General features: G+C 46.5%; 2 protein-coding genes across 2 annotated transcripts; one reads left to right on the top strand and one right to left on the bottom strand.

Moving 5' to 3' along the window:
* Positions 1–3,461: 3,461 nt before the first annotated feature.
* On the bottom strand, positions 3,462–9,376 carry TMED8 (transmembrane p24 trafficking protein family member 8). The gene is made up of 6 exons (XM_077463601.1): positions 9,223–9,376; positions 5,822–5,903; positions 5,520–5,709; positions 5,134–5,272; positions 4,758–5,054; positions 3,462–4,480 (listed from the first exon to the last, which is right to left on the bottom strand). The coding sequence occupies exons 1-6, from the start codon at positions 9,323–9,325 to the stop codon at positions 4,263–4,265; spliced, it is 1,029 nt and encodes a 342-aa protein (XP_077319727.1). The 5' UTR covers positions 9,326–9,376; the 3' UTR covers positions 3,462–4,262.
* A 122-nt stretch (positions 9,377–9,498) lies between these two features.
* Positions 9,499–15,879, top strand: SAMD15 (sterile alpha motif domain containing 15). The gene is made up of 3 exons (XM_077463607.1): positions 9,499–9,661; positions 14,282–14,380; positions 14,570–15,879. The coding sequence occupies exons 1-3, from the start codon at positions 9,575–9,577 to the stop codon at positions 14,741–14,743; spliced, it is 360 nt and encodes a 119-aa protein (XP_077319733.1). The 5' UTR covers positions 9,499–9,574; the 3' UTR covers positions 14,744–15,879.
* The last annotated feature ends 353 nt before the right edge of the window (positions 15,880–16,232 follow it).

Below are 16,232 nucleotides of genomic sequence, written 5' to 3'. Positions count from 1 at the left end.
GCGGCTGTTTCAGGGCACTTTGCAGGCGCTATTTTTTAGTGCTGTAGCGCCTGCAAAGTGCCCCAGTGTGAAAGGGGCCTTAAGGATTTAAACATTAATTAGTCACAACATCTTGAGGAAGAGTTTGAAAAATAATGCAGCACAGACAATTAAATCAAAGTGAAACAACTTACTAACAACACATATTGACAACATCAAAAATATTTCAGTGGAAAACATCCCCCCACCACCTAACAAAAATACAATAAATCAAAGTAAAATAAAACTTGCTCTAAAACACATCTGTTTTGCAAAGACATAAACCAAATACAAAGAGAAAATATATGTGTTACAAACTCAAATGTACTGCGCATGCGCCGTAAATCAGCTGTTGTGACGGCGCCTGCGCACAATAGCCGACACAATACAATTTTAGTGAGATTGCGCCCCATGCAGAATAGCATAAAAAGTTTTGTTTTGCAGCACTGGGCATCTTTAAAAATTCCGCCCCCAACTGGCCGTCATTTATAAATCCACCCACAATATGCAGAAATCCGCCCCTCATCAACAAGAACTCGGCACGGGAGCGCGGGGCACAATCTGACAGAATAATGTATTCCGTCGGCTATATATGATTTTACGATCAGCTGTTGTGCTGTTCCGTGTGGCGCATGCGCCATTCGTCCCGGGCACTTCTCAAAAACAACACCGGCCCCACAATCTTGCCACTTTTTCGGGGAAAGGTAAAGAATGATATCTGCAAGCTTTATATAACATAGGTTTGCGTGCTAATAAGGCAACTGAAAACACATGCACAGTCCATGAAACACACAAAAAATGCAAGTTCACCCAATGTAGATGTGGGTGTGGGTAAACCTGTTAAGGATGTCCTTAAATTACTAACCCAAGAAACGCACTCTCTGAGCATGCCCAGAATCATCCAAGTGCTGTTCACACACAAAAAGAAGATAAAAAAATGCAAAGTCCCTGAGCATGCCCAGGCCAACCCAAATGCATTTCACACACCAAAAGGCACAGGAAAAAAAACAAAGTCTCCGAGCATGCCCAGACCAACCCAAATGCAGCTTGCACAAAATAAGCCACCCCCTGTCCAAAATTAAGCACATCATCCAGCATGCTACAAAATTACATATGGAGCAAACACCCCCGGTCTGGGGGGGAGGGGGGGGGGGGACAAAGAGCCCAACATGGGCAATAAGTCTATGGGAACTGACTTAACTGACTTGTTAATGTTGCTAGTCCCCACTTGGCTGGCTTATCTTCTAGTTATTGGCCTTAAAATGGGTATGGGGGCCCAGACGCCACCCTAAGGGACATATATCAATGTCACAAATTTGGACAACCCTAAAAATGAAACAAGGAGATGTGCCTTTAAAAATGCAAAATTACTTAAAAGCTAGTAACTTGGAGGGGTTACTCTGCCTGTAAAGTGGTGCATCTGTAACGTGTATCCAAAATGCTGCTTCAAAGATGTACGGCTTTAGAGAAGTTACAAATCTACAGTAAAGCTCAAAATGTTGACATAAAACAAAAAATAGCCCCCCCCCCCCCCCATACATACAAGGCCATTAAGGTCTGTTAAGGCTTGAAATGAGAACCCCCCACGTGCAAAATACCACCCCAAACTCAAAAAAAAGCCCAGCCAAACACACAGCAAGCCAGCCCATGAAAGGGGGTGGATGCTTGGGGGCAGGAGGGGCTCTGGCACCCCAAAAGTCAACTACCTTGTTCCCATATTCAGGGGGACAAGGGCCTCTTCCATACAACCCTAGGCTGGGGTTGCAGGGGGCTGCAGACAGGGGGCTTTATGGAAAGTGGAAAGCCCCTTTAAACTAGTGGGTACAAGGTGCTTTGTGGTTGGTATTGGGCTGAGCCCAACGTGCCCCAAAGGCAGCCAGCTATGTTGAGTGCATATGGCCTTGTATGGTTCAGGAGGGGGTTGGGCGATCACTCGTCTCGCCCCTTTCCTAGCTGGTCCTGTTGTATGCTCAGAAAAAGGATGTGGTTTGGATTGGTGAAGGCAGCTCACAGCCTTTAAAAGCAAAAGTTAGCCCATGGAAATCCAAAGGGGTTAGAGGGGGGAGACAAGAGCATTGGAGTGTGGAGTTCCCCTTTAAAAGCAAAAGCCAGCCCAAGGAAATCATATGCATTAGAGGGGGAAGGTTAAATGCCCTTTTAGGAGGAGCGAGAGTCTTTTTACATAATTTTATCAAGGTACGTGTCACATGTTGGCAATGTAACATGCTAACATGACCCCTGTGCAGATTTCCTTAAAAAAAAAAAAAAAAGTTTAGAGGTGCGCCCGTTCAACCCACGCAATTGCATTTCTTAACATTTACTAAGATTTTGGCCACACAGTGAACAAACCCATTTGAACGAGCGCAAGAGCCCCTTGGGCATGCGCAGTGCTCACACTGATATCACGCAGTTCTAAACGTACTTGCAGGCACAGCAGGCTTTCTCTGAAAATTTTACTTTCTCATTCCATTTTGGGCATATTTGTTACTTGGGTAGTTGTTACTAAACTTCCTCACATCACCCCATAATATTGGCACCTCCATATTCTGTCAATATTGAATTGAAGATGCCGTGTGCCATGTCCATAGTGGCGCACAGATTGCATTCTCCCGTACGCCGAGATCCCTTTATAGTAAATGGGGGATTCGCACTATGTTCCCAGCGCACGTTTCGTAAATATTGCGTTGCCCCTCACCGTGTGTCTCTATGGATGGCGAATGGCTTTCGTAAATCAGCCCCATAGTCTTAAAGATACAACTGACCCTTTGAGGGCAACTATAATGCTGATTAGGCCCACAATGAAATGGAGTTTGACATCCCTGTATTATGGGGGGGGGGGGGGGGGGGTCAGTGTATATGTGTGATACGCATTATGGGGTCACTGTATATGCATTTTATAGGGTTACTGTATGATTTACATTATTGGGTCACTGTGTGATGTGTGTGACATGTGGTCACTGTATAAAATATGCGATATGTGGACTCCGCATACATAACAGCTGCAAATTTCACCAGCTGGCCCCACTCAACATGGCAGATCTACCTTACCTAATGACAGACATGTAAAAGGCCAATCACTGCAGCCGAGTGCTGCTTTGTGTAGTTGCACTGACCAATGAGGGACATTTCTGGTCGGCTCTAATGGGTTTACCTGTGTAATTCTATTGAAGATACACTTGTGTAAGAAGGCTCTGATGGAAGCAGCTGCTCCCCAATGCAAACATAACATACAACAGATCTGGGAAATCCTGTTCATTAGGACGTTGCCCAGGCCTGCCATACAGCACAAGTCGGGTGCTTCCACCGCAGCCTTCTCACACAGCTGTGTCCAGAAATGCGAGTCTGCAGTGTACACAGCGCAATGACCACACACAGCAGGCACCCACGCTTTCACTTCCTTCATTATCTCCCCTGCACACATGACAGACAGTAGAAGCAGCAGGGCAGACATGACAAATTTTTATTGAGCTATGCCATCAGATGGAAACAGAACACAGCTGATCCTCCAGACCATATGACTACCTGGACATAGTATGACAACACACAATGAACCTGGGTCTCTACCCCAAGACAAGGCCCCACCCCCTACACACCCCGATATTATAAATAGACTTTGAGCTCTAAATATTTACACTGTAAAAGGAACAACGTACAAATAAATAATCATAAAATCAGATCCAACAGTGAAAAGGCACCTAGTCGTCGCTGCCCCCCCCCCCGATGGTATTCTCCGTTATTGGCCTGCATACAGGAAGTTGGCTGAGCACTGGCTGAAACTGTCCCTCCAACCATCACACCATCTGTAAAATCAACTGATCAACCTGTGTAATGCCCCCCCTAGCAGCCATCTGTGTCTTCTACAAACAGCATGCAATTGGATGGTCTAAAGTGGTCTGTTAACCCTTCCCATGCTGCTAAGTGAAGCTTCTCAGTCAATGCAGTCTGTACAACAGATGTGGCTGGCGTGATTAAGTGATCCTTCCATGGGTGGTCCAGCTCCCTTCCTGAGGTATGTGGGTAGAAGCAAAGGCTTGTGGGCAAGCAGAAGTGCTGCGAGGCATTCAAAGACTACGGAAGCTGAGTCGTGTGTCCATCAGAGAAGGGACTTCAGCGTGACCACATCAGACAGATGCCTCAGTAATTCATGGAGTCATGTACGGAGAGATGCCCTAGTTCTGCAAACAGGTACCATCTGGGCACCCTGTTCAGTTGTTGGGGTCCCCCTCCCCGGCCCTCCCACAGTCTCAGCTGCTGTAGTAGACATGGAAGAAGAGAGCCTTGTTGCGCAGCAGGGAGTAGGAATTGTCCAGTTTGAGCAGATAAACGCCCTCTCCAGGGTAGTCGTGACTCCCGGCTTGGACTTCACGGTGACTGTCCCTGCGGAACACCTGCATGATCTCTCCATAACGACTACGCAGGCGGTATACGGATCCTCGCTCTACGTCTCCCTCCCGGCTGTGCCCTGGAACACAGAAACATCAAGCTGATCAGAATGCAAGTTCCACCATAAAAAAATAAATAAGAAGGCCATAGAAACAGGATCTAGAGTTCTTGCCCCCAGGCATCCTGCCCGCAGCAAGCCTCACCCCCCCCCCCCCCCCGACATCCTGCCCGCAGCAACCCTCACCCCCCAGGCATCCTGCCCGCAGCAACCCTCACCCCCCAGGCATCCTGCCCGCAGCAACCCTCACCCCCCAGGCATCCTGCCTCCTGTAAACACCATCACCAGCCTGACTCACAGGGGCTCTCTGTCTCCTCCTCTTCTTCATCGTCACTGGAGTCGCTGACTTGTATGGTCACCGCTGTGCTGGTCACTGGTGTCCAATCAAAATAGATTCCGAATCCAATGTCATAATCATCAGTAGCAAACTCCCAGCAGAGCCGCTTCCCTTCAGGGTGTGTGGGGACACGAACAGTCATCACTTCCCCTCTCCGCACAGTCAACATTCCGTGCTTCTCACTGGCCATCCGGTGCTTGAATTCTCGTATGTTGGCACTGGTCCAGGTGGTGGGTGGTCTTAGCGGTGGTGGAGGAGCTTTAGAGGATAAAATAAAAGATTCATTTTCCATATACTGCCCCCCTTCTCTACCAGTATTCCCCATCTAGAGCCTCACCTTTTTTATCTGTCACAGCGGGGTCATCTGTATTCTGCTCCACCTTCACTATGTCCACCATGCCGGCGTGCTCTGACTGGATCATGAGGACGTCCAGAGGAGGAGGGTCAGTGCAGCTAGACAGGAGGGCTTCCAGTTCCTGCAGGGGGACAGACAAGAATGTGAAGAGGGTATTATAACCTAAAATGAGGGATTGGGAAGGGGGAGGGAAGTATAACCTGAGGAAGGTGATGAGGGAGCATGACATGGGACAAGGGATGGGGGGGATTGTGTAAAACCAAGGACGGGGAAGAAGTGTATAGCATTATTCAGGTATGTGGTCCGTAGTACCCTGAGGGATCATGAATGATATATCGGGGAGGATGAGGAGAGCCCTGACTGATCACCTTGTCCAGGGGACTCTTGGCTGGTTCTGATGGACTCTTGGCTGGTTCTGATGGACTCTTGGCTGGTTCTGATGGACTCTTGGCTGGTTCTGATGGACTCTTGGCTGGTTCTGATGGACTCTCATTCTTTTCACCATCAGGACTCGTCTTGACAGAATCTGGGTTGGTGACTTCTGTTTCTGAATTTGCCCTGCAAGAAAAAGACAATTTGACCGTTCCACTACCATGCTGTCTGAAAAACGAGGTTGGGGGGGGGGGGGCGGGGTGACCAGTAGGCCGGGCATTATACTGCAATCGCATACCCATCATTGTCCTGACATTCTCCATTCTTCCTCTCCTCCGCAGAAGGTAACGCCATCACTGCCTCTTCAATGATCTCACCATCTACAGAAAAGCAAACAGATCTTATCATTACCATCAGTTGTATTCATGGAAACAGCCGACGCACATCCAATACACCTCACATGCGATTTGGGGTAGTAGGTATGGGAGGTCCCCTGATTGGATATTCCCATTGCTACATTACCAGTGCTGCCTGACCTTCCTTCTTGTAGATTGTAAGCTCTTCTGCCAAGGGCTATCTACCCTAAAGCGTCTGTGTATGATACAATGCTTTGAACAGCACTAACTTATATACAGCCAGAAAAATTAATGAACAGAAATATTCTTTTTGTGGCCCAGCTGTTCTAAGTGGCAGTACAGCCTTCTCATGAGTGTAGAGCGTAAGCTCTTGTGATGTCAGCCTTTGCACCTTACAGTCTATCATCTTGCTGGCTGTGCCATTGAGCACATCACCCGTTAAGGACACGCTTCTCACCATTCTGCAACTACACATGTAATTATCTGCGCTGCACAGCATCTCCCCCCAGGGGTGGGGGCGTTACCTGACTCTATCCCTGGGGCACCTGGGTGACCCCTCCCAAATCTCCTATTATAGACGCCAGGTGCAGTGTGCAAGACTTACATCAGGTGCAATGTGGCCCCCGGGAGCCCCATACTCTGTTAACTCTCCCCTTGCCAATCGTTTAGTTGGACTATAATTAAATATCACAAGGTTATAATTAATCTATTTGCAAGTATTTTTCCTGGTTGCAGCAGATACTTCCAGAGCCTGCGCAAGAGGAAAGTCAACTGGTTGTCTCACGGTCATCCCATAGAAAACAGCAGAAATCTAGACGTCTGATTGGATGTAGGGGTAAAGCATATTGGTCTATGAAGTGATAAAGAAGGGAGTGAACGATATTGGGGGAAGGTGCACTTTGGGGTATAATGTCCATAGTGTGCCCAGAGCTCTCCCACATCGGAGACGGAGTGAAATGCTGTCTGCCTTAATTTGAATAACTTTGAATTGGAGATCTGAGATTTTCCAGCAGTCAAATCAGCCTGATGGGTGAGACGTGGTGACCCGATACCCCCACCCCACCCCCTCCCATCTAACCATAGATCTCCCCATAGACAGGTGTGAGGGCACCTTCCATGGAAGTGTTATTTCTACATAAGGAGACTGTTCTGTATACAGGGAACTTACCTGTATGGACATTATAGCGGGGTCACAGCTCTGTATAAAGAAGCCCCCCCCTCAATTCCAGGCAGAAGTGTACTATGGGAAACTCCTACATAGGACACAGAAAATGGAGCAGCGCTATACATAAGGGCACCCCCCTAGACAGGGGTGCAATATAGTATATCTCATATATCTCTTATAGGGGGGGGGGGTTTGAACAGGACAGCTCTATATATAGGGACATCCCCTAGACAGAGGTGCATGGGGACATCACCGTAGACAGTAGTGGCATATAGTATATCTCATATACCTCTATGGGGGGGGGGGCTCTATATATAGGGACATCCTCTAGACAGAAGTGCAATATAGTATATCTCATATACCTCTATAGGAGGGGGGCAACTCTATATATAGGGACATCCCCCTAGACAGGGGTGGCATATAGTATGATCTCATATACCTCTATAGGGGGGGCAGCTCTGTATATAGGGACATCCTCTAGACAGGGGTGGCATATAGTATAATCTTATACAAAAAATAATAATAAATATATATATATATCCCCCCTAGATAAATATGCATTATGGGAAGGTCCTAGGCACAGCATTATAGGGAGGACAGCTCTCTATATAGCTCCCTCCCCAGGCAGAGGTGCATTATGAGAGGATTCTATATAGAACACTATAGTGAGGGCAGCTCTCTATTCCTGCGCCCCCGGCCTGTTCTTCAGAGGAGCATTATGGGAAGATACAATATATAATACTATAGTGGGGACAGCTTCAGCACCCATTTATAGACACAGGGATGTGTGCGTTGGGAATATTGCATTGAAGCTCTGTATATAGGACCCCCTCCCCAATGCATTATGGGAAGGTCCTATGTAAAGCACTATGGGGGACAGCTCTGTATATAGGGCCCCTTCCCCAGTGCATTATGGGAAGGTCCTATGTAAAGCACTATGGAGGGAAGGCTCTGTATATAGGACCCCTCCCCAGTGCATTATGGGAAGGTCCTATGTAAAGCACTATGGGGGGACAGCTCTGTATATAGCTTCTGAGTGTTGTGTCTATATGCTCACTACATTTTTCCATCTGGTAAGCGCAATATCACTCTGGTGGTCAGGAAGGTTTTCACCTTGTACAGTACATATGAAGACACCGGGGTGTTTCAGTCTGGACTATTGATCTTTATTTCTCCACGCTGCTATTTGTATATGAAGTCACGGTGGTGTGATAACCAGGATTTTTATTGTGGACTTTACTATTTTTTATAATTTTTATGATAATATTTCTGTTATGCGTAAACAAAGAACAATTATTATGGATATTTACTTTATTTCATGTAAAAATTCCTTGTTTAAAAAATGTTTTTACTTAATTTTTTTATTAATTTGGCGCAGCTCTTAAAATGGTTTCTTGTATCTGTGTGTGTCCCACCAGAGCTGCTGCCTTGTTTAAAAGTTTTTTTGGCCAGTTTGATGGATTTAGCAATAGATCAGGTACCAATTGGTTGGAAGGTTTGTCTAGCGCGGTATATAATTTTTCCATAGCTCTGTATATAGGGCCCCCTTCCCGATGCATTATGGGAAGGTCCTATGTAAAGCACTATGGGGGGGCAGCTCTGTATATAGTGCCCCCTTCCCAGTGCATTATGGGAAGGTTCTATGTAAAGCATTATGGGGGGGGCAGCTCTGTATATAGGGCCCTCTCCCCAGTGCATTATGGGAAGGTCCTATGTAAAGCACTATGGGGGGGGGGAGCAGCTCTGTATATAGGGCCCCCTCCCCAGTGCATTATGGGAAGCTCCTATGTAAAGCACTATGGGGGGGCAGCTCTGTATATAGGGGGCCCCATCCCCAGTGCATTATGGGAAGGTCCTATGTAAAGCACTATGGGGGGGGGAGCAGCTCTGTATATAGGGCCCCCTCCCCAGTGCATTATGGGAAGCTCCTATGTAAAGCACTATGGGGGGGGCAGCTCTGTATATAGGGGGCCCCATCCCCAGTGCATTATGGGAAGGTCCTATGTAAAGCACTATGGGGGGGGGGAGCAGCTCTGTATATAGGGGGCCCCCTCCCCAGTGCACTATGGAGGGGGGGTTCTATATATAGGAGTCTTTCCCCCAGGAAGAGAGGCATTATCGGAAGTTCCCATATATAAAGGCTGGTGGGTGGTCTGTATGGGGGAGGGGGTATCTCACCGGCGCTCGGCTCCCCGAAGTCCCTGGTCTCACGCTCCTCCTCGGCTCCGCTCTCACCGATCCGCTCTCCGGGTTCCACTGCAGCATCCTGCGCCACATCCATCAGCCGCTGCCTCCAACTCGGAAATGTTCGGCAATCTCCGGAGAGGAACCGCTATCAGCCTATCACGGAGCCCTGCGTGTGAGTGGGCGGGGACTGAGCGGCCCTGACGGAAATTGCCGAGTGAAGGCGATAAGAGCCGAGGGAGTGCTGCTCGGAGGGGGGGCGGATGTGGGAGCGGTTGTCATGGAGACGGAGGAAGTAGCGGTTGAGAGGGACGCGGAGCGTTACTAGGAAGCAGCTGGCGGAGAGATGGAGGCGCCGGTCCCGGACTGTCTGCGCTGGAGCTGCCGGGATGTGGGAGGCTGGATACGACGGAAAGGCTTCCCGCAGTACGAGGTGGGGGGAAAGGCGGGTCCGTGTGTGTCCCCCATAGAGAAAGCTGGGGGGGACACTTTTTTGCAGGGGGGTTTAGGGAGGGGGAGAGTCACCTTTTCTAAAGTGGGGGGCAGGAAGAAAGGGGCCAGATTACTGTAGGGGTGATTACAGCTCCATTCATATAGGCTGAGACCCCCACAATGAACCAGGGCGCAATGGGGGCTCATAGGAGGGAATGGTATGTACATGCAGTGGTGGCTGGTTTCATGCACCCCACCCCTAATCTCCATGGAGATGCATGGATTCCAATGGGTTTGTTTTTTGTTTTCGTTTTTTAGAAGCACGTGATTACAGCCTGAGGCTCTAATTGGCTTTAAAAAGAAAAAAAAAGGGTGGGCTCTGTGTGCGAAGCCCACCCAGTTGTGTGACAATAGCAAATTCATATTTGTTATTGTCTTCCTGATTCTCCTTCCAGCCAAACAGGAAGACCCACTTGTTGATTGACCGAAAGGAGAAGCGATCCTATTGGCCTCGGAGCAGGAGGGAGGAGACGCATGGCCGCTGTGATGCCGAGGAGAAGATGCAGGAGATGCCATCGCCCAGAGGGAAGGCGCTGCCCATGCCATAGTGGGGGGGGGGGGGGGTAAGTGCAGGGCTGACCGGGGGGTGCGATTGATCAACTGACTGGGGGGGGGTTGTGGAGGTGCATTGTTACCCCCCCCCCCCAAAAAAAAACATCGACCTCCACTGGGTCATGCTATCAAACATGTTTTTTTGGTTGGATATTTAACAGAGAAAAATTGGATGGCACAATATATACAATAATAATAATTACACAGAGATCGTTTTCTGAGGTGCAGAATTTTGGGCTTTCCCTAGCTGTAAGCCATAATTGTCAAAAGTAAAAGAAAGAAATGCTTTAAATATATCACTCATAGGTCACAGGTGTGTATAACACATGTATATATAATATATGAGTTTCACATTTTGATTTGAATTACTGAAATAAATTAACTTTTTGATGATATTCAGTTTTTTTGAGATCCACTTGTATAGTGGAGGTTAGGGGGAGAGAGGAAGTGTGTCACGTGACTATCAACACCCTCCCCCCACCATTGTCATACAATGTACATGCAAATAACATTCCCTCCTATGAGCCCCCGCTGCGGCCTGTTCTTTTTGGGTGTCTGGGCCTATATGAAGGTAGGGGTCTGGAGTTGGAGGTCTAATCACCCCTACGTTAATCTGGCCTTTTTCTTCCTGACCCCCCTCCCCCCTGTAACTGGAGTCAAGCCATCAGACAGTTCCAAATCATTCCTATTGTGTGTTTTTTCTTGATTTTTGGTTGATATTCTGTCTCTATCATTTAAAATACACCTATGATAAAAATTATGGACCCTTCATTTCTTTGTAAGTGGGCAAACGTAAAAAATCTGCAGGGGATCAAATAATTATTTTCCCCATTGTAATTAACTCAAAACACCTGTAAAGGTTTTCTGAGCGTTTAAATCATCTCCGTCTGCTTCAGTAGGTTACACAATCACGGGGAAGATTGCTGATATGACAGTTGTCCAGGAGACCGTCATTTACACCTTCCACAAGGAGGTTAAATCACAAAAGGTCATTGATAAAGAAGCTGGCTGTTTGCAGAGTGCTGTATCCAAGCATAATAATGGAAAGTTGAGTGTAAAGAAAGTGTGGCAGAAAAAGGTGCACAAGCAACAGGGATAACCGCAGCCTTGAGAGGATTGTGAAGCAAAGGTCATTCAAGAATTTGGGGGAGATTCAGACGGAGTGGACTGCGGCTGGTGCCAGATCTTCAAGAGCCACCACACAGAGATGTATCCAGGACATGGGCTACAACTGTCACATTCTTTGTGTCAAGCCACTCCTGAACCAGAGATAACATCAGAAGTGTCTAACCTGGGCTAAGGAGAAAAAGGACTGGACTGTCGCTCAGTGGTCTAAAGTCCTCTTTTTGGATGAAAGTAAATTTTGCATTTCATTTGGAAATCAAGGTCCCAGAGTCTGGAAGAAGAGTGGAGAGTGAAGCGGCACAGAATCCAATTTGTATCAGGTCCAGTGTGAAGTTTCCACAGTCAGTGACGATTTGGGGAGCCATGCCATCTGCTGGTGTTGGTCCTCTGTGTTTTTATCAAATCCAAAGTCAGCGCAGCCCTCTACCAGGAAATTCTAGAGCACTTTATGCTTCACTCTGCTGACTAGCTTCATGGAGATGCTGATTTCATTTTCCAGCACGACTTGGCACCTGCCCAAAGTACCAATATCTGGTTTAGGGATCATGGTATCACTGTGCTTAATTGGCCAGAAAACTTGCTGACCTAAACCCCATAGAGAATCTGTGGGGTATTGTCAAGAGGAAGATGAGAGACCCCAAACCCAACTATGCAGAAGAGCCGAAGGCCGCTATCAAAGCAATCTGGGTTTCTATAACACCTCAGCAGTGCCACAGGCTGATCACCTCCATGCCACTCCGCATTGATGTCGTAATTAATGTAAAAGGAGCCCGACAAAGTATTGAGTGCATTCTATACTGTACATGGACATACTTTTCAGTATGCCAACATTTCTGTATTAAAAATTCTTTTTTTTATGTAATATTCTAATTTTCTGAGATATTGAATTTTGGAGCCATAATCATCAACATTAAAAGAAAGAAATGCTTGAAATATATCACTCTGTATGTAATGAATCTATATTATATATACGAGTTTCACTTTTTGAATTTAATTACTGAAATAAATGTACTTTTTGATGATTTTCAAATTTTTTGAGATGCACCTATATTCATGCCCACCATCACCAAACTTGTATCCGCCCAGTGCACCACTGGCGAATCAGGAAGGCAGAATGCCCGCCCATATTCTGTCCTGGGGGCAGCGCTCTGTTCCTACAGGTGAGTGGGGAAGTGGCAAAAGCGTGACTGCACTAGACTACAAAGGCCCACATTAATGCCTAATTTGTTCTTTCCATGTGCCCCATTAATACCTGCCTTGTACCCTAACATGCGATCTTGCGGCCCTGTCTCACTTCTCTCTCACTATAGCTGACAAACCCCACCCACCACCTCTAGAACCGGAGCACTGCCCCTAGAATTCAATATAGGTAGAGATTTTCTGCCACTTCCTTATTTGCTTAGGTTGCATTGACACCTGAGCATTTTTGGTGCGATTTGGTGCATTTTTATGTGCAACTTGCACATTTTTATACAGCTTTTTTATTAGCCAATAGAGAACTTTTATCTGTTGCATCATTTGTTCCGCCCCACCCAAGCAAAAAGTTAAGTCAGCAGCTACATATACTGTAGCTTCTAACTTTTAATATTAAGACACTTACAAGCTATGTCGGCACCCCAGCCGATGTTTCCATCGGCTCTCGGGTGCTGCCGATGCAATTGCCTGTAAGGAAAACCATCAGTGAAGCCTTGAGGCTTCACAGCCGACTCCCTACTGCACATGTGCAAAGTGCAGCGGGGGAAGGAGGAGGGGGGGTGAACGTTCTGCTTTTGGTTGGAACTCCGCTTTAAGGTTCGGTAGGGGGTTAGGAGTTGGGGTTAGGTGTAATTTATTTTTATTTTTTTGTTAGACTGCTACTACAACAAAACCCTAACACTAAATAAATCATTATTTAATCATATTTTTTTGTTTGGGTGTTTATTATTAATAATTTTAATATTGTTTTTAAGGTTAGGGGTTATTATTTGTGTATCATTACATCTTATTCATTTATTTTTTAATGATTATTTTTAGTTATTTGTGTATATATTTTATATTTATTTGTTCATATATTATTACTATTTTATTTTTATCATTTTTTTATTTTAGCAGAAAATCCCACAAAAATGCGCGAATGGTGCGTTTCTATTAATTTCTGTACAGATGAGGGGGGTCACCGGTTCTTGTTCTGCAGGATGATGGGGTGTGGGTGTACAGGTGGGGGGTAATTGATACACACGGGGGGGTACAGAGAGGGAGGTCACCGGTTCTTGTTCTGCAGGATGATGGGGTGTGGGTGTACAGGTGGGGGGTAATTGATACACACGGGGGGGTACAGAGAGGGAGGTCACCGGTTCTTGTTCTGCCAGATGGGAGAGGTGTGGGTCACCTGTTCTGCAGTGGGGGTGTGGTATAGGATGGGAGGGTCACCTGTTCATTTCATTTGTGTCTCCAAGATGTCATGGGACCCAGTGCTGGGACCAGGAACAGAAGTTCTTAATGTAAGATGCACACTTACCTTTAACCATGCCCACCAATCGCTGCAGTAAAATAGGGAATTTTGCAAGAGTTCATGGGTTATAACCTCTCCCCTCCTTTCTGGATTTCATTCCTGGCATTTAATTGTCAGCCATTATCTGGTACCATTCTGCTGGGCTGTGTGCAGTTTATCTACAATAAAGAAATGTCCAATATGGACATCACAGCCCACCCAGCTCAGCAACAAGGAGCATGAGAAGGTCTCTGAAAACTGGTGCAATGAAGTATAGTAAGTGTAATGATTGCTGGTCAAATCGTTTGCTAAATCTTCTACCTGCTGGGTGACAACACTCACCCAATCTTTCACTGGAGAGGAGTGTGCTGTATAGAGCATATCATGACTCTGTAACTCTGTCTGTCATTCCAGGTGTGCTTCACAGACAATGGAATCAATGGCCGCAAACTCATCCATGTCACATGTTCCACCCTGCCACAGATGGGAGTCACCGACTTCCAGGACATGAAGGTGAGTTTGGAACAAACCCAGCAGGTCATCCTTATCCCCCTATGGACTGTGCATACACACAGATCTTCCACTGATTGGCAGCCCCCCCCCCCCCCACAAATCGTCCATGAAATGTCAGCATCCTTGTAGTTGTTGCACTTTGTTTCATAAAAATGTGAATGCAAAAATCACCTTCTGTTCTTTCCACAGGCCATTGCTAAACTGGTGAGAGATCTGCTGGGTGTCAGCGAGCCGGCCTTTATCCGCAGCATATCTCTGCCCCGAAGGGATAACATGGGGCTTTTCCTGGAGCAGAAATCTCAGACCGGAGCTAACCTTGACCTGCTTACCTACAACCAATTTGTTCTGGAGCAGGGCCTGTGATTGGAGGCCATTCCCTACCTCCATCACCAACAACAAATTCATCTTGAAGCAGGGCCTGTGATCGGAGGCTATTCCCCCCTATCTCCATCACCAGCAACCAATCCATCCTGAAGCAGGGCTTGGGCACAGAGACCATCCCTCCACCTCCATCACCAACAACCAGTCCATCCTGGAGCAGAGCCTGTTATCAGAGACCATTCCTCCACCCCCATCAAACATTCCCAACATATCTATGGGGGAAATCCTGTGATCAGAGACCACTTTCCAATCTACATTACCATCAAATAAACAAATAATCCTGGAGCAGGGGCTGGGACCAATGTCTAATCTCCCACTACAACCAATTGCTACCTGCTTGTCCCCGACTCATTATGCTTGTCATACATGATTATTATAACTCATGGTCTACATTAGAATTGTTCATGCAATGCACAAAACACTATTACTGTCAGCTGTGTATGGAGTACATGTAGCATGTAATGTATAGAACACTATGGAGTACCTGTTGTAATGGTCATGCATACTGGGCTCACCAATAGCGGTGTGTAGCAGCCATTTTGTTCACATACCAGCCATTACATTTTATCATTAGCTTCTCTGTTTTAAAACCAGGGCTGCAGGGCAGTATTCCAACACGATAATGACCCCAAACACACCTCCAAGATGACCACTGCCTTGCTAAAGAAGCTGAGGGTAAAGGTGATGGACTGGCCAAGCATGTCTCCAGACCTAAACCCTATTGAGTATCTGTGGGGCATCCTCAAACGGAAGGTGGAGGAGCGCAATGTTTCTAACATCCACCAGCTCCGTGATGTGGTCATGGAGGAGTGGAAGAGGACTCCAGTGGCAACCTGTGAAGCTCTGGTGAACTCCATGCCCAAGAGGGTTAAAAATAATGGTGGCCACACAAAATATTGACACTTTGGGCCCAATTTGGACATTTTCACTTAGGGGTGTACTGTATTTTGTTGGCAGCGGTTTAGACATTAATGGCTGTGTCTTGAGTTATTTTGGAGGGGACAGCAAATTTACACTGTTATACAAGCTGTACACTCACTACTTTACATTGTAGCAAAGTGTCATTTCTTCAGTGTTGTCACATGAAAAGATAGAATAAAATATTTACAAAAATGTGAGGGGTGTACTTACTTTTGTGAAATACTGTATATATGTGATTCTACACAGAGCGGCTGCCCTGTCGCAGTAAATCTGCTATGGGGCAGTTGTAAAACGGTTAAATGAGGGCCACCTGTTTTTTCACAGGCTCAATAACCTCACTAATTGAACTCCACGCTGCTATTATTTTGAACACGCTCCTTTCAATTAATAATTCAATTACACAGAATCAGCAGCATGCATGTCATGACTGTTGGTTTTCTATTACGCCTACTAGTAAATTATTTGCCATTTAGAAATATAATTTATACCAAAAACAGTGATTGATGTGATCTGGCTAGTGATGTTGGACTGCTATTATTTTGAACACAAC

The sequence above is a fragment of the Lithobates pipiens genome, unplaced genomic scaffold (assembly GCF_037356315.1).
Source record: "Lithobates pipiens isolate NorthernLeopardFrog02 unplaced genomic scaffold, aLitPip1_a1.2 Scaffold_30, whole genome shotgun sequence".
NCBI lineage: Eukaryota > Metazoa > Chordata > Amphibia > Anura > Ranidae > Lithobates > Lithobates pipiens.
Note: the sequence above shows the minus strand (reverse complement) of the source record. Positions and strands in the feature narration are given on the sequence as shown.

What these genes read in the sequence shown, in the direction of transcription:
- TMED8 (XM_077463601.1), bottom strand. Translation starts at nt 9,325, where the DNA reads ATGGATGTGGCGCAGGATGCTGCAGTGGAACCCGGAGAGCGGATCGGT. An exon ending in CTTCGGGGAGCCGAGCGCCG is followed by an intron (nt 5,904 to 9,222) that starts GTGAGATACCCC and finishes GCTTTTCTGTAG; the next exon opens with ATGGTGAGATCATTGAAGAG. An exon ending in CCAAGAGTCCCCTGGACAAG is followed by an intron (nt 5,273 to 5,519) that starts GTGATCAGTCAG and finishes GTCCCCCTGCAG; the next exon opens with GAACTGGAAGCCCTCCTGTC.
- SAMD15 (XM_077463607.1), top strand. Translation starts at nt 9,575, where the DNA reads ATGGAGGCGCCGGTCCCGGACTGTCTGCGCTGGAGCTGCCGGGATGTG. An exon ending in AAGGCTTCCCGCAGTACGAG is followed by an intron (nt 9,662 to 14,281) that starts GTGGGGGGAAAG and finishes CTGTCATTCCAG; the next exon opens with GTGTGCTTCACAGACAATGG. An exon ending in CCGACTTCCAGGACATGAAG is followed by an intron (nt 14,381 to 14,569) that starts GTGAGTTTGGAA and finishes TTCTTTCCACAG; the next exon opens with GCCATTGCTAAACTGGTGAG.